The sequence below is a fragment of the Colletotrichum destructivum genome, chromosome 8 (genome assembly GCF_034447905.1).
Source record: "Colletotrichum destructivum chromosome 8, complete sequence".
In the NCBI taxonomy this organism is placed as follows: domain Eukaryota; kingdom Fungi; phylum Ascomycota; class Sordariomycetes; order Glomerellales; family Glomerellaceae; genus Colletotrichum; species Colletotrichum destructivum.
In genome coordinates this window covers 2727941-2744964 of record NC_085903.1, presented here as the reverse complement: position 1 = coordinate 2744964, position 17024 = coordinate 2727941, and the positions used below count along the sequence as shown (strand labels likewise).

General features: G+C 55.0%; 4 protein-coding genes across 4 annotated transcripts; 1 reads left to right on the top strand and 3 right to left on the bottom strand.

Annotated features, from left to right (window-relative positions):
- Positions 1 to 30: 30 nt before the first annotated feature.
- CDEST_12684 (Putative alpha/beta hydrolase-1, epoxide hydrolase) lies at positions 31 to 1312 on the bottom strand (the record flags this gene model as incomplete). Its single annotated transcript, XM_062928840.1, has 4 exons — positions 31 to 495; positions 582 to 682; positions 794 to 900; positions 981 to 1312. 4 exons carry the CDS (start codon positions 1310 to 1312, stop codon positions 31 to 33), a joined length of 1005 nt encoding a protein of 334 aa, XP_062784891.1.
- A 4156-nt stretch (positions 1313 to 5468) lies between these two features.
- On the bottom strand, positions 5469 to 7563 carry CDEST_12683 (Putative flavin monooxygenase FMO, FAD/NAD(P)-binding domain superfamily; the record flags this gene model as incomplete). Its single annotated transcript, XM_062928839.1, has 5 exons — positions 5469 to 6572; positions 6639 to 6699; positions 6772 to 7196; positions 7271 to 7422; positions 7506 to 7563. The coding sequence occupies 5 exons, from the start codon at positions 7561 to 7563 to the stop codon at positions 5469 to 5471; spliced, it is 1800 nt and encodes a 599-aa protein (XP_062784890.1).
- A 705-nt stretch (positions 7564 to 8268) lies between these two features.
- On the top strand, positions 8269 to 15231 carry CDEST_12682 (Putative Acyl transferase domain superfamily, phosphopantetheine binding ACP domain, thiolase; the record flags this gene model as incomplete). The annotated part of the gene is made up of 8 exons (XM_062928838.1): positions 8269 to 8329; positions 8465 to 9060; positions 9118 to 9167; positions 9236 to 9343; positions 9417 to 9699; positions 9769 to 13932; positions 14004 to 14318; positions 14368 to 15231. The coding sequence occupies 8 exons, from the start codon at positions 8269 to 8271 to the stop codon at positions 15229 to 15231; spliced, it is 6441 nt and encodes a 2146-aa protein (XP_062784889.1).
- A 147-nt stretch (positions 15232 to 15378) lies between these two features.
- Positions 15379 to 16561, bottom strand: CDEST_12681 (Putative GroES-like superfamily, alcohol dehydrogenase-like, NAD(P)-binding domain superfamily; the record flags this gene model as incomplete). The annotated part of the gene is made up of 3 exons (XM_062928837.1): positions 15379 to 15567; positions 15622 to 15992; positions 16054 to 16561. 3 exons carry the CDS (start codon positions 16559 to 16561, stop codon positions 15379 to 15381), a joined length of 1068 nt encoding a protein of 355 aa, XP_062784888.1.
- Between the last annotated feature and the right edge of the window lie 463 nt (positions 16562 to 17024).

The window sequence follows — 17024 nt, the reverse complement described above, 5'->3', positions numbered from 1 at the left end:
ACGTGGCTGTCACATCATCATCCTTGTGGTCTAGGATGTTCCGTTGCTGATTTCTGCCGCAAATCTCTCCAATAAGCTCTGCAGCTTGTCGGGCCTCTCGAGCTGGATCCAGTGTCCGCAGTCGAGTATTTCGACACGGAGATCCTTTGCCCACTTCCTGGTGTTCTCGCTCTGCGCATCGGCAAGCAGCACATAATCCTGGTCGCCAACAACCAGCAACGTAGGGACACGGCATTCCTTGTCCACTTCCGAGATTTCATGCTCGTCAGGAAGGTTAAGGCCCTGCATGGCGGCCTTGTACCAGTTCAGAGGGCCACGATATCCATTCATCTGTAAGATGCGGTCCCGAATCGTGTACTCATCGAGACTGAACCATGATGGCAGCGGAGCCAGCTGTCCTGTCCGAACATACTCGGCTGCTTTTCCCACGGGGGCGAAGTACCTCTTCCAGTCCTCGGGGTCGGCTGGATATAAGAGATTAAAGACCGATGCCGGCTAGAGTGGGGAGAGAGATTTCACTTGTAAGCCTATGCGTGTGACGGAGAAAGACAAGGGAGAAAATGGCAGGGAATCTCCCTTACCTGGGCTTCGCAATCCTGAACGGCCTCCTCTGTGCCGTGCCAGAGCCAGTAGCCGTGCGTTTCGTATCCATTAATCTCGCGGCCGAGTTGGATAAGTTCCCCTTATCTCATAAACGAGTCAGTGGGGCCGAGTTTTCTTGGTTTTCTTGGTGTTCTTCTTCGTCGCTTCTCTTCCCGGATGCAAAGATAAATCGATAAGAGAACCTTCTTACCAATGTCCCAAACCAGCCCCGGCTGAAGATAACTAACGGAGAGGAACACGACTCCAATCAGCCGATCAGGTATGTATGTCACTAGCCGAGAAAGCAAGCCACACCCCCTGCGAGAAGAATAGTCAGCAAGCTTGGTGACCGATTCAGTTTCACGCCCTCTTTCCCTGGGCAGTGGTGGCGAGCTCACCAGTCATGGCCAACGGCGATACAGCCCGATACTCCCTCGGAGTCGAGGATATCTGACATGTGCTGAGACATAGTCTTGAACCGATAAGCCCCCACACCCCCGGGAGCATCCGTGTCACCATAACCTAGTAGATCGGGGGCGATGACACCATAGCCCGCCGCTGACAAGGTGCGGATCTGGTTACGCCAATCATAGCTCGAGCTAGGGTACCCGTGAAGCAACAAGAACACTGGCTTATCCGCTGCTGCAGGAGCCACAACTGCATAGCCGTACGTGGTGCCATCCTTCACGACGACCTTTTTGGCGATGGATGGGAATGCAAGGGAGGCCATATTGGTCGATCGAGCAACGATGGCTGGATGATATGGACTTTGTAAGATAAGCAATGCGATGCCTAGATAGCAGCGTGATGTTGATTAAGCTGCAATGCGCATCGATAGTACACCAATGAATTATATAGGCAGCAGGTAGACATATCCTACGGAGATGAAAGACTGTACGGTGGTGTACGGGTCCTGTCATTATGCAACGCCCGGACCGAGATACGGAAGCACTCTCTTTGCCTATGTCGATGGAGCCCGAGCCAACTACCATTGGGTATACGTGGGAGAGATAATGCGAGGCATGGACAACTGATCTGCATCTCTTCCGGTGGGGGATCAGTTCGGAAGGGGAAAGCATGCCTTGCTCGACTGCTTGGCAAGCTGACTACAGCTATGATGACAATTATTGATGTAATGTTGAACGTGTTTTCTCTTGGTGGGAACAAAAAGTCCCTCTCCCCCCCAAAAGAAGGAGCATCGGATCGGGGGAGTGAGTGACACCGTCAAGATGCGGCATTTGCTCCGCCGCCGAGGCCTGCATTTTCGGCCAGTCAGAGCCAAAGGAGCCTCTCGACGTCAGTAAAATGAGGGATGAAAAATGAGCAAATCCCTTCTTGCTTCGTGTAGCATTCAGGGTGGGCCAGCAGGGGGGGGGGGAGGGCGTCCGTTCAATACTACCATCTCCACCCATCTACGTGCCGCATCGCTACGCTGGCGCTTACAAGCTTACGAGTCATCCTGGAACTGTGTTCGTGCTTACGCGGAACGGACCGGGAGCGGGACGGGGCCTGTCGACACCACCAACAGCTTAAGCTTGCGATGCAGACGCTTGGGACTTGCGTATGGCGTTTGTCGAGCCAAATGCCTTGCTTGGCTGACAAACACAGAGATATGATCAAGGTAACATTGTGATAGAAAGAAAAAGAGAGAAAATGGGCATTTAAAGGGCATATAAAGTAGCGTTGTTACAGGTGAGCGAGGACAGGTTCCTCGAAGAGAGCACCGGGACAAGGAAACTTGACGACGACAAGATGAAAGACGAGGCAGCTCATCGTCAATATAGGTAATCGTGCTGGGCTCTAGGACTGGAGGGAGAAGAAGCATGGCTTCTTCGCCAAGCTCTCAGATGGATGCCGCGCCGCTAGAGAACAGCAACACCAACACCGGCACGAGGAAACATCGACACAAGGCCTGCAACAAGTGTCGGCACCGCAAGATCAAGTGTGACGGCCGAACGCCGTTTTGCAAACAGTGTGCGAGTGGGAGAGCTGCGTGGGAGTGCACATACTCCGAGTCGGCGGCCAGGGGACGGCCAAAACGCTGTAAGCACCTACTATGTACCGTCCTCCATCCACCATTCATCACCTAGCAACAAGCCACCAATATCCCCGTGGGGTGGGTGGGTGCACAAGGCCCTTTTGGAATTGACCGAGAAGCAGCCTCCATCACCGCCGGGCCGGCCGAGGTCTGTCCGCCTTTGGGGCGGGACAGCTCCGCACCCAGCTTCCCGTCGGGCGACGATGCCCAGATGGCCTTTGATGCGGCTCTGGACTCGTCGCTGCTCGAAATCGAAGACCACCACAGCCACCATCAAGTGGCCGACCCCTCTTCCATCCCCTTTGACCAGCTATTGTGGGACGACAACAGCATGGACGATCTGTCTCAGGATTATGTGAGCCAGAGTCTCTCGCTGGCCGGCTCCCTCGAGTCCCATTCCTACACTGATTACATGGCCGACACCACCGAGGATGACCAGCTGCTGTACATGGCACGGACGCCACACGTCCAGATGAGCCATCACGCCACCGCGGCAACCGTCAAGACGGCTGGCAATGGGTCGAGTCGGCTCGACCATCTCCCCGCCTCCTACTCTACTCTGCTGTACGTATACGACCATGACTCCCCTCCCTGCTCCTCGTGGCCCCGATAGACCTAGACAATAACAAAAGGTCTGTGCCTTCCTCTCTCTATCTAGTCTTCAAACCTACTTTGATACGTGTCAGCATACTATCCGGCTTTTCGACAGCATCGACGATCTCTTGCCGCTTAGAAAGGAGACGTCGGGGGAGGCTGTGGCGCTACGGTACGCCGTCATGGCCCACGCAGTGCCGGCCTGCCCACAGTTCACCGCATGGGCCACGACGAGCCTGCACGTCGCCTCCGGCAACGATTACGCGGGCTACTTCTATCGGCTCTCCCGCAGCCTTCTCGGCCGGTGCGACCCCCACAGCAAGCTCGACAAAAGTTTCCTCCGAACCCTGCAGGCCGCCGTTCTCATTGGCCTGTACCAAGTCCAACACGCCAAGTTTGCCCAGGCTTGGCTCACTGTCAGCCGAGCCGATTGGCTGACCCAGACAATCCGTCCCCATAAGCTCGATTGCCTAGATGGTGCAGCCCGCAGCAGCAGTAGCAGCAACAGTAGCAACAGCAGCAACAGCAGCAACAGCATAAGGGAGGGAGAAAACAACGCGGACCTCTTGGAAGAGGCAAGGCGGGCCCAGTGGGCGACGAGCAGCTTGGCCTGCATGCTGATGAAGGGGGGCAGATTAGTCGGTCCAATAGACGAGGTGAGTTGTATACACACCCAATTCACCCCCTCTATCTATACCTGCAAATCATACACACCTGCATGAGCCCGCATATGCGGATCCTCCCCCCCCCGCGCACCCATTAATACACACACACCACCCACTTGTTGGGCACTTTCGAGCCCCTTCACTAATCGATGCGCCTGCTTCATTCGTGACGGCAGATGACAACATGGCTGCCCATATTCAAGGCCCATGAACAGCAAGGCTCCATTAATCGCATCGGAATCCAGGAGATATTTCGGAATGCGGCTCCGCGACCCCTCTCGGTCGAGGAGGCGCTGTGGGCGGCTCACATCCTCACCCAAAGAATCGTCATCCATGCCAAGCATAGCGGCGCTACCAGGTACGAGACGGACGGCCTGCCGTACAGCTTCTGGACCCATCAGCATCAGGTAGAGCAGACGCTTCGCTACCTCCGCAGCTTTGTCGGGACCGACTCCAGTTCGGCCGCCGGTCAAAAAACCATGCTCGACCTTTACCTCAAGGCATGGAGTGTTGTGCTCGATGAGGCAAAGCTCAAGAAGACCCACGTCTCCCGCTCCGCCGCCTCTTCTACCCAGGACCGTGCCGGCGAGGACCAGGTTCTGCAGCGGACCTTGAAGCTTGCCGAGACCCTGCTGACCCGCGTCGTCCCCCGCGACGCAGCATCTTCCATTACCGTGTCGTGGGTCATATACGTGGCCCTCCAATCCGTACTGCGCTGCCGGCAGAGACAATCGGCACGGGAACACGCCACCACCGCGGACTTTATGTTCCACTGGTGTGGCACCTCAGAACTGCCCGTCACCGTGATCCACTCCTTGATGGATTCGTCTGATGCGCTCCAGTCCATGCTGGTCCAGCTGGGACGCGACAATCCCATCGCCATCTTTTTCCTTGGGCAGTTTGACGCGGAGAAGCGGAATAGCAACGCTGATCTCGACAACCGTCTCGTTGGACTCGTAGATTTGGCAGCAGGCTGATATCTGTGTGTTGGGGGAAGGGTTGTTCTGGAAGGGCGACAAGCGATATTTTTTGTTTGAGATACATTTATACGATAATGTAATAGTTCTTGTTACACTTCGTATGGTCGGGGGGGGGTTTCCTTTTTTTTTTTTTTTTTTTTTTACACTAGCAAGATCACGCCTATACAGAAAGGGCTTTTTAGAATCTGTTGCTCTATTACTGCAACAAAGGCACGGGTTTCCTGGATGCGAGTTGTATTGGGTTATAGATGCAAGAAAATACACCCACTTGAGCAGATCGGATTGTTGTTTTCTTCTTTTTGTTTTTTATTTTTTAGAAACGCATTGGAGAGCAGCTGATTTTGTCTAACAGAAACCAGGAACAAAGCAAATCAAATAAAAAAGAAGAAACAAGTCTGGTCATCTCGCCTTGCCGTAGCGGAATCGTGCAACGCAATGGGCATCACAAGCAGCAACAAATCCGTGTTTATATTGAGCAAGTCTCACTTGCTTGTAGCAGCTACCTCCGATTGACCACGCTGGCATAGAGACCTTTGTAGAAATAGCCCTACCATGATCACGCTACACCCAGCTCGACTCTCGACCTGACTCTCGTATTTCGTTATATGATTAGCTAGAGGTTGAGCCTGCACTGGAGACGCGTCCCTTCCCAAGGCCGGCTGCGGCTGTCTTGGCCTTCTTGGATCGGATTGCCAAGTACTCGTCCACAATGCCGTGGTACGTCTTGGGGCCATATGGCTTAAAGAAGTCCACGATGGCGTTGCCGTTGCGCTGTGTCTGCACGCCCAGGTCGCCCAGCAGACGATCCAGGTAGGTGATCCAGTCGAAGAGCGCGTAAGGGTAGCGCTCGCCAACGGCACCGTAGCGGCGGCGTGTCCAGGCGTTCCACGTGCAGATCTCTTGTACCAACTCCTCCTCCTTGGGCAGCTGGAAGTCGCCAAGCATGTAGGCCATGGCCCAGAGCGACTGCACCTCGGAGATGGTCGGGGTCTGCGTCGTGTGGATCTGGCCAAGGACTACGAGCGAGCGATCGTCGCCCGAGGCGATGGAGAGCGGAACCACCCGGTTGTACAACCGCCAGCGGCGGGTTGTCATGGCACGCGTCGGCCCCCGCTGCCACCCATTGAGGTCCTTGGGGCCCGCGGCCAGAAGTGGGATCTTCTGAGCCAGGACCTGATCAGCCGCCTTGTCGTGGAAATACCACGGGTCGATCTTGACGCCCCCGGCTGCCTTGGACGGGACAGGGTTGCCGTAAGGGGGGATGCCCATCTCCTCCCTGAGTTCGGGCGAGAAGAAGCTGAAATGGTCGCCCCAACCCGTGGCGTAGACGACATAGTCGGCCGGGACTCGCTCGGCCGTGTTCTTGAGCGTGATGCCCGCACTGTCCGCCACCGCAACGTTGTCGCGGACGATGCGGATGTCGCCCTTCTTAAGCGTACTCCAGAAGTCATCCATGGTGACGAGCCCCAGGGAGCTCTCGCACCAGAAGCAGCTGTTGTCCTTGATCTGGGGCTTCAGGGCCTCCACCTTACCGGCGTTGCCGCCGAAGCCAGCCGCCTTCTCAGCCTGGCTGGTGATGTAGGCCCAATAGGCCCGCGTCAACCAGCGGCCCAGCTTGGTGCGGTGAAAGAAGCTGCCGAGCCATGTGTCCGTTGTCATCATGGACGGGCTGAGGTAATTCATCATCCGGTTCGAGCCAAATGTGATTGTATTCTGCCACTTCATCAGCTAACCGTGGTCATTCCGGTGTAGAGAGAGGCGTTGATCATTCATCCTTACGTTTCCAAGCATTCTGGTGGGCATAATAGGCATGGGGCCTGAGCCATTGTCACGGATGATCCTACCAGGATCAGTGTCAGCAGCAGCGACAAAGTAGACCCAGAGAAAGGGGCCGAGCGAAAGAATTACATACCAAGTGACCTTCTTGCCCATTGAGCTAAAGAGGTATGCCGCATCATAAGCAGATTTGGCAGCACCAATGACAACAATGTGCTTGTTCTCGGCCTTCTCAAAGTTGGGCATATTCTTGGCAATGTCAACCGCATGAAGCACGGGAATAGAATCGTCCGTGACGGTGAAGTCAACGTCGTTGGTCTGTGTAGTGATACCAGCCGCGCAGACCACCTTGTCCGCCTCGATGACCTGACCATTGACCGTCAATAGCCAGCCGGCGCCGGCAGGGTTCCGCTCCACCTTTGACACCCAGCTGTTGAACTTGATGAGACGCTTGAGGTTGTTCTCCTCCGCAAAGTTGTCTAGGTATCGGAAGATCATGTCTCCCGACACGAGGTTGTTGCCAGGCTTGCCGTCTGCAGTCATGGGCGTTGAAGGGTAATTCTGGGGAAATCTCCTCGTCAGCAAAGCACTACTTGGATGGTAGGAAGATATCAAGGTTGCTCTTTAGGGCTTACAAAGTATCCAAACTCGACCTGGGCCACAAGGTTCGGGTAAATTCGCTCTTTAGCCCAGGTTCCGCCCACTGTGTCAAATTTGTCAAAGATGGCCAGCTTGATTTGGGGTTCCAGCTTGAGAAGCGAGCGAGCAGCGGTGAGGCCATACCAGCCTAATCATTCGGATCAGCATTCATTTCTTTAATTCCTTCATTTTTTTTGCCTTCAAGTGGTCAAGATGAGAGAGGAATCGTACCTGCGCCTATAATGGCAAAGTCCAGATGAACCCGGCCTTCCTTGACTTTGTGCGGCATTGTGTTGCGTTGGTGATGGGGTGGACTACAGCATGTGGCGAAGTAGTGATTGAAAGCTATCAGATGATGAGGAAGGTCAAGTGGTGATAATGATCTAGAATATAAGTTTAATTTCCTCCGGGAGGCAATCCTCGCTCGGTTCATATACTAACAGATCTCGCGCTTCTGCTGTATGCTGTATGCTGCATGGGGTTTGAATTCGATGGCTGCGGAAAACTCTCACCTCAAGCCCGTAATCTCCCGTGAATAGTGAGCCTTGATTGTAGGGTCACGCTCAACGGTCCGAGACTCGCAGCATGTGTGACGGAAATGAGTGGTGATCAGGACCTGCAAGGCTCGGAATGCAACCTCAACCCACACGGATTGAGTGTGTCACAAGAGAATGACCCACATCATCATGTGCCGAATGATCTGCATACTAGTTAGATACGGGTTCAAATGCCCGTTCGGAGGTCGGGCCGGCTGCTGGTCAAGATGGCAAAATAACCTCATAGCGACTGTTCCAGGAAATATTTGAACAGATCGCTGTGAAATTGTCGGTATAAGACTGTGAGATGGCCTCATGGCTTTTGGTGCTAAGAAGACAAAAATAATCAAGAACTATTATTACCTCGCAAAGTCAATTCAAATACTTCCAGAATCTGTCCGACACAGAAAACGACATCTTGCACGAATATCTGACGGCGTCTCTAAAGCGGAGCCAAGATGCCTATGATGATAGAGGAGGCCGAGTTGGGCCTCGAGCCTGTCGCCATTGTCGGCATGGGTATGTTGGATTCCATCCTCATCCTCAGTACAAGACCGCGAGTTGTTACTCTTGGCCTACCTTGAGCAATATCAATATCAGATCAGACCTATCCTTAAACTACACTGGGGATTTATTCTAACTCTGAGACGACAGCTTGTAGGTTGCCCGGTTCCGTGGACTCGGCGTCCAAGTTTTGGGACATACTTCGCGAGAAGAAGTCTGTCCGCACGCCTCGAGTCCCTAGCAGTCGATTCAACATCGATGCGCACTACCACCCGGACCTGTCACGCCCTGGATCCTTCTCGGCGATGGGAGGATACTTCCTCGACGAGGATCCGGTCGACTTTGACCCCAGTTTCTTCAACATCACTCCCGTTGAAGCCCAGTGGCTCGACCCCCAGCAACGCAAGGTGCTCGAGGTCTGCTATGAGGCTCTCGAGAATGCCGGAGTTTCCCTCGAGGCAGCCGCTGGGTCTAACACGGGTGTCTACCTAGCAACCTTCACCAGCGATTACCAGCAGATCTCCATCTTTGAGCGCGACTTTAGGCACAACTACGCGGCCACTGGCGTTGACCCCGGAATCATCAGCAACCGAATCAATAATACCTTCAACCTACACGGCCCCAGCTGCGTCATCAACACGGCCTGCTCGTCTTCTGTCTACGCCATCCACAATGCTTGCCATGCGCTGCGCTCCCGAGACTGCACTGCTGCCCTGGCTGTCGGAAGCAACCTTGTCATGATTGTTGTAAGTGCGTTGGTCACCAATACTCCGACAGCGAGTTCTGATGCACATGCACGATAGGATCAACACATGAACACGGCGAAGCTTGGTGTTCTATCTCCTACCTCGGAGTAAGCACTCACTTCCTGCCAGGGTAAGACGATATAGTTACAGTATCATGACTGACCATGTCGAACAGGTGCCATACTTTTGATGAGCGAGCAGACGGCTATGGACGGGCCGAAGGCATTGGTGCTTTGTATCTGAAACGTCTCTCCGATGCCATCAGAGATAAGGACGTAATCAGGTAAGACCTCCTTTCCTGGAGACCATGCTATCAGATTGATGGAAAGCTGACGAGGGTGTTATACGTTGAATAGGGGCGTCATTCGATCTTCTGCCGTCAACACCAACGGCAAGGTCGAAGGCATGGGTATCACATACCCCAATGCCCTAGGCCAGGAGAAGGTTCTTCGCCATGCATACAAGCGCGCCAACCTCAACCCCAGCAAGACAGCCTACCTGGAGTGCCACGGTACCGGAACCCCCACTGGTGATCCCATCGAGGTCAGAGCCGTGTCACTAGGTATGAACGACACGAGAAGCACAGAAAAGCCGCTTCTTCTCGGTGCTGTCAAGGCCAGCATCGGTCACAGCGAAGCTGTATGTCTACTCTACCTCCACCGGCAATGGTTCACCAAGTCAAGAAGGTCAAGCTAACATATAAGATAGGCCTCTGGCATTTTTGCCACGATGAAGGCGGCGCTGATGACAGAGAATGCCCAGATCCCTGGCGTTTATGGTTTCGAGAAGCTCAACCCTAATATCAAGGCAAAAGAGTGGAATGTTGAGATTGTCAGGGACCTTATGCCTTGGCCCGCCGAGTTCGATGTCCGCCGTGCCAGCGTGTCGTCCTTTGGATACGGAGGCACCAACGCGCACCTTGTCGTCGAGTCCATCGAGAGCATCTGCCCCTGGTATGAGCACGGCAAGCCCATTGCCACAGCCAAGTACGATTATGGCAAGATTGATCGACCGCTGCTTGTCACCATGAGCGCGCATGACGAGAAGACGCTCCGACGCAACATCCAAGCACACAGCCAGATAGCTGGAGACTACTATCTCGTGGACATGGCGTACTCGCTCAACGAGAGGCGAACCCAGCTGAACTCGCGCGGCTACGTCCTCGTCGATGACGGTCACCAGGCCGAGGCCTTTAACACTGCCAAGTTTTCGTACGGGACCAAGCTGGGTCGACCTGCCAGAATCGGCTTCATCATGACGGGTCAAGGCGCCCAGTGGGCACGCATGGGCTACGAAGCCATGCGGATATTTCCTCAGTTCGCCGAGACGCTACATGCTCTTGACCGCGTGCTGCGGCAGATAGAGCCTGTCCCGACATGGCGCTTGACGACGATACTGGAGCAGACGGCCGAGTCCAGCCGAGTTGGTGAGGCTGAGATCTCGCAGCCAGTCTGCACCGCCATCCAGATTGCCATCATCGACCTCTTCGCCTCGTGGGGCATCGAACCTGAAGTAACAGTGGGACACAGCAGCGGTGAGATCGCAGCAGCGTATGCTTCCGGTAGGACCTCAGCCCCTGAGGCCATTCTGGCGGCCTATTTCCGTGGCTACGCCGTTGCCCGGGCTGCGCCAGTTGGAACTATGCTAGCCGTGGGCGTCGGAGCCGCCGACATGCCCGAATACCTGAGCTCTCTGGACGAGGACGTGGCGAGTCGTCTAGCCATCGCCTGCGAGAATTCTCCTGGCAGCGTCACCATGAGTGGCAGCGAAGAGGACATCACCTTGCTGAAGGAAAAGCTTGACCAGTCCAGCATATTCGCCCGGCAGCTCAAGACAGGCAAGGCGTACCACTCGCGGCAGATGGATGCAGTCGCTCCCTTGTACGCCGAGCTCTATGCAAAGGCTCGCCAGTCCCTTGACGAGACGCAGCTGAGCTGGCGCCGCCCGCTCGTCGGAATGATCTCATCCGTGACCGGGACCAAGCTCGATGACTCGGAGCTTTCCATCTCTTACTGGTGCGATAACCTTCGCAACCGCGTGCTCTTCGACAAGGCCGTGACGACGCTGGGCGACAAGACATCCGGCTTCTCCGAGGTCAACATCCTCATCGAAATCGGACCCCACGCGGCACTGGGTGGCCCTACCAAGCAGATTATCCAGTCCAACGGCTACGACATGCAATACGTGCCCTCGCTGATGCGCAGCGCCAACAGCGCTCACTCGCTGCTCAGGACGGTGGGCGAGCTCTACAATCGGGGGTTGAAGGTCGAGTTCGGCCTCGTCAACTGCATCAACTCACCGTCGCTGGACTCGCCGGCAAGCGGCAAACATAGCAAGAAGCCTCGCTACCTCCCAGACCTGCCGCACTACCAGTGGAACTACGAGCGCAAGTACTGGTACCAGCCGCGCGCCATGCAGGAGCTGAGAGAATCCAAGTTCCCGCGCCACGACGTCCTCGGCCGTCGCATCTTCGGCTTGTCCACCAACTCCTCCACCTGGAAAAACTTCCTTCGTCAACGCGACGTGGCCTGGTTTGCCGACCACATTCTTGGCACCGAGGTCGTCTTTCCCGCGGCAGGCCACGTCTCTCTGGCCATCGAGGCTCTTCATCAGCAGCTGGACCTGGAGCCAGAAGCTGCCTCTGGTGTCCGCCTTAGAGACATTAGCCTGCACAAGGCGCTGATTGTTCCCGAAAATGACGAGGGAGTGGAGGTGCATACTCGTCTTGAGAAGTTGGCAGCGGGAGACTGGTACAGCTTCACCGTCGAGTCGTTCGAGGGTGGAAGCTGGATCCAGCATAGCAACGGGAAGATCCAGAAGCTCCCCGACGAATCCACGCAGGATGAAGAGCCAAGCAGTCCATACAAAGCTAGCCAGCTGCATCGACAGGTATCTGGGAAGCGCTGGTACCGGTCCTTCAACCGCGTCGGATTCCGCTACGGAACCAACTTTCAGACCATGGACAATGTGCGAGCCAACGGAAAGGACCGCGTTGCCTCGGCCGGTATCCAGGTGCGCACGGAATGTCCTGCCATGGAAAATGAGTCTCGCTACCTCATGCACCCGTCTACCATTGACGGCTGTCTCCACGTCGTCATTGCCGCCGTCCACCGTGGTCAGCACAAGGAGATGCCATGGGGAGTTATCCCAGTAGAGATTGAGGAGATGACCGTCAAGTTCCCCGGCGAGCAAGACGTGAATCGCCAAGGCAAGTGCACTGCCTGGGTCGAGCGAGCATTGGACCGCCACTTTGAGGGAAAAGTACAGCTCTTCTCCGAGTCGGGCCGCTGCATCCTCGACATCAAGAACTGGAAGTTCGTCACCTACGACTCTGCCGTGCCGCCCAGCCTTGCCGAGCTCGGGCCGAAGAAGCCTTACAGCAATGTGACGTGGGTGCCGGCAACCACAGAAGTGGACGACGAACCGGAGGAGGCCCGAGTCAAAGACGGGCGGATCACCGTCTTCCATGTTTCCAACGAGTCCAGTCTTGCCAGTGCTCTGAACGTCTCGGCTGTCCCGCTTACTGTTGCCAACTCTACGCTCGTCGACGACGGCCAGCTTCACAGCATCGTCATCGACGATGCGGATGGCTCCGTCTTGACCAACGGGTCGACGGAAGAAACATGGGTAGCCATTCAGAAGATACTGCAGTCCGGCCACCCCATTGTCTGGATCACTAGGGGTGCAAACTCTGGACTATCAGCGGCCAGCGGTACACCCCAAGGATTTCTGCGCACCGTACGCTCCGAGGCTCTCTCCAGTCGGATCAACCTGATCGATGCTGACGTGGACGCGACGACGGAGCAAGTAGCGGCATTTGTTCAGCAGAGGCTCGCAGCCCTGTCCAGCGCCGTCGAGTCGAGGGGTGACTTGGAGCACTGGCTGACCAAGGACCGGGTTCTAGTCCCGCGTATCGACACGAGTGATCGTCTCAACGACCTCATGTTCGGCCAGAAGGAGGCCACCGTTGATACTTTGTCTGCCGACAAGTCTTACAAGGGCATCATCGTTGGCGACGAAGTCGTCTTCGAGACACCAGCTTCGGAATCTCTGGTCGAGCTGGCTCCCCTCGAAGTTGAGATACAGGTCTCCTTCACCACCATCAGCAAGGAAATTCTTGCCTCCAGACATCTGGGGCGCGCACGTATTGTTACAGGAACCGTTACGCGCATTGGCCGAGACCTCGACGCCGGCCTGACTGGTCAAGCCGTCGTCGCATTCACTCAGAAGACGCTCGAGACGCGCGTCGTGGCTACCGTCTTTGCTACACTGCCCGATAGCTCTCAGGATATCGCTAGCTTCCTACCCCATTTCGTCAAGGCCGTCGACTCAACCCTGCTTGCTACCAGTCACGGCGTTGCTCCCGGCGATCACGTTCTCCTTTTGCCCGCTGCTTCGCCGCTATTTGAGCAATCCGTGGTGGAGCTAGGCGTTCATCTCGGTTTCAGCGTCTCCAAGGTTCCCCAGGACACTGTCATGGCACAATCGCTGCTTGAAGCTTCCAAAGGACGGCGCATCACTGTCATCGCCGCCGCTCCGAGCCCCCTCATCACTGATTTCTGGCTTGCCATGCCTCGGGGCGCCCGGTTGGTTTTGAGCGACGTATCTGTCAAGGACTATGCTTTGGACATGCGCCCGTTTGCCCGCGGCGTGGGCCTCCATGTCTGCGATTTGTCCGAGGCCTTCCAAGTCGACCAGGCTGCGCTGCAAGTCACCCTTCAGACCAGCATTGACCTGGTCAAAAGGGTTACGTTGCCTGCTAGTCATTCTCTGAACGTTGAAGAGTTGTCAGACCTAGACAGTGCTCGCCGTGTTATTGCAGAAAGTGGTGCCGATGTCCTGAGCTTCAAATACGGTGAGGACAAGATCAAGGTCAGTGTCTCCACCATATAAATACACCTTCACCTTCATGGCTAAGATGGACCGACTAACCATGTTTATAGTCACGTACTACTACTGAGCCTGTTGGTTTCTCCGGAGACAGCATTTATCTCCTCATCGGGTGTCTCGGCGGCCTCGGTCGTAGCTTGACTACCTGGATGCTGGAGAGGGGTTGCAGAAACTTTGTCTTCCTATCCAGGTCCGGAACCGCCAAACCAGAGGCTGCTGATGTCGTTCAGCATCTCCAAGAATCTGGAGCCAACGTCGATGTATTTTGCGTCGACGCAAGCGATGAAACAGCCGTCGCCAATGTTGTTTCTACTGTATCGGCCCAGGGTAGCATCAAGGGCGTCGTCCACGCTGCCATGGTCCTCAAGGTATGCTAACCCATCCGTATTCATGAGCAGCATCGCTGACAAAAAGAAGGATGGTTTATACCAGACCATGACCTTTTCAGCCTACCAGACTGCCATGCGACCCAAGGTCGAAGCTGCCCTGGTTCTCGATAAAGTGCTTGGCAACATGCCACTCGACTTCTTCATCATGACGAGTAGTATCTCGGCTGTGCTCGGCAACCAAGGCCAGGCCAACTACGCGGCAGCCAACAGCTTTCTTGACTTCCTGGCACTGCAACGCCGACGACAGGGACGTGTCGCATGCTCCCTGGCACTGCCCATGGTCGAGGATGTCGGAGTGGTAGCCGAGAACACCAGCATTGCCGACTCGTTGGCGCGCAAGATGCCCTTCGGTATAGACGAGCGTGAGATGCTCAGCGGCTTCGAAGCCGCCATCATCCAGGGTGCATCGTCGGGCAAGGAGGTCCAGCTGGGCGACGTTCAGCTGATCCTCGGTCTCGAGCCGCAAGCCATGCTCGTAGCCATGGAAGGGCTGGATCTGTCTGATGCGTTCTGGTACAAGGACGAGCGCATGCGGCCTATCTTGGAGGAGCTGGAGGCTCTTGCCGCACTCACGGGCAAGACGGGAGGGGGTGGGGGGCTTGAGAGCTTCACTTCCAAGCTTGTGGGACTCTCCGCGGACGAGTCGCTTCTCGCCATCGGGTCGCACATCATGGAGAGGTCAGCGCGAATTCTTGGAGCCCAAGCAGAGGATTTCCAATATGAGGGCACCTCCGTCTCGAGCCACGGCATCGACTCTATGATTGGTGTCGAGCTCCAGTCTTGGTTGTTCAAGGAATTCGGCGTTCAGGTCAGTATCCAGATCATCTCGGGCACAAACACGACGTTTGCAGGATTAGCTAGGATAATCTCAGAGCACCTTGGGATAGTTTAAATGCAGTATTTCTTTTATGTTTCAAGTCATGTTTGCATCAAATGAACGAAGATTGGCTTTTTCTCTCTCCTTTACTCGAGAATTATCTTTTTTTCTCTTGTTCCACTGGTAAGTCTTGCTTGGTGCCCCAGTATGATACTTGACATGTTATTCGAGACGGTAAACAACCTTGTTCCCACGAATCTTTCCATTTCTATACATCTGGAAACCCTCCTGGATCCCGTCTAGTCCTCCCTGGATAAGCTGTGGGGAGTTGGGCTTGATTTTGCCCTGACGTAGAAGCTGAGGGATCTTTTCATAGAACTCCGACGCAAGTCTGTGATCCTCTTCGGAAGCCTATAACGGATTAGTAACTGGCAACACGTAAAGAAATGTGAGAAAGCAGCCTACAGGCAAAAGATTTGACCCCATTGTATGGTCCTTGAAGAATGACGTAAAGACAAGGAGTGATGTGACCTTGGTCTGGGAAGTGACATCTTCAGTGTGTTCCCTGAAGGGCCTAACAGTGCAGAGAGTACCGCCAGCTGGGTTCATGGCCTGGGAGGCAAGGGTGGATGAGCTCTCGGTACCAACAGTATCGAATATGTAATCCACGGAAGGCATAGCCTGCTGAATCTTGGAGATCACATCGGGGTCCTTGTAATCAAAGACGTGATTGGCACCAAGCGAGCGGAGACGTGACGCCTGTGACGGACTACACACGGTCCCAACATTGAAGCCAAAGAGGGCTGCAATCTGGATTGCATACAAGCCGCAACTGGCTGTAGGTCATGTAAGCTAGTTTCTCGCATAGATGATGATGTGCATTGCAGTTGTACTTACTGCTTCCAGCCCAGACAAGTAGGTTAATCGCAGAGCCCTTGTTTCGATCAATGGCCAGGCTGGCTGACCTGAAGAGAGCTAGCCACGCGGTTGTAGCTGTCAAGGGCACTGTGGCGGCCTCCTCAAGTGATATTCCGTCGGGAATCTTGTAGCATATTTTCTCGTCGGCGATGGTGTACTGGCTGTAAGCTCCCTGGCCCTTGATCTCACCTCCCCAGATCAGCCCGGCGATCTTGTCGCCTACCTGAACCAGGGTCACCTCAGCTCCAACAGCAACGACGGTGCCGGCAAAGTCGCACCCCAGCACAGACCCATCTCCAAAGACGCCGCCATCGTAGCATAGGACATCTGTGGGGTTCTGAGCTGCGACGGCAACCTTGACGAGGGCCTGATGGGGAAGAGGCTTGGGGACGGGGATCTGCTCTTGGACCAAAGTGAAAGCCCCCTTGTCATCCTTTGCTCTGATGACGAGAGCCTTGCAGGTCTGTGGAGCAGCAGTAGTAGTCATGGTGTTGAGAAAGGCGCGTCGCGTGACTGGAAAAAGACGGGGAATAAATGCTGTAGGATGCTGAATGAGGGGGGATGCGGCGAGCCTGAGGGACCGCATGATGGGCGGATGGGTCGAGATATAGGCTCCGGAGACAGGTTGGAATATTGTGAGCCCTAACTAACGCCACGCTGGCAAGTGACCTCACTGATTTGAAATCAGAATGGTGAAATTGACAGGTTGAAACTGGGTGACTTTTTATGTCACACATGTGTGTTGAATAAGTGCCTGAGGTGGTTATATCTTGTTTTTGTTGGGCTGAACCACTTGGCAGAGCAGCACTGGGATAATAAGTGCCTGAGGCGGTTATTCGCAGATCATTTGGCCAAAGGGTGAGTAAGAGAGTATTCATGGCGGCTGACTGTCTCTAAGGTACTTCCCTTTCTGTACGACAAGAAGACAGGGCCATTTGAGAGTTACTAAG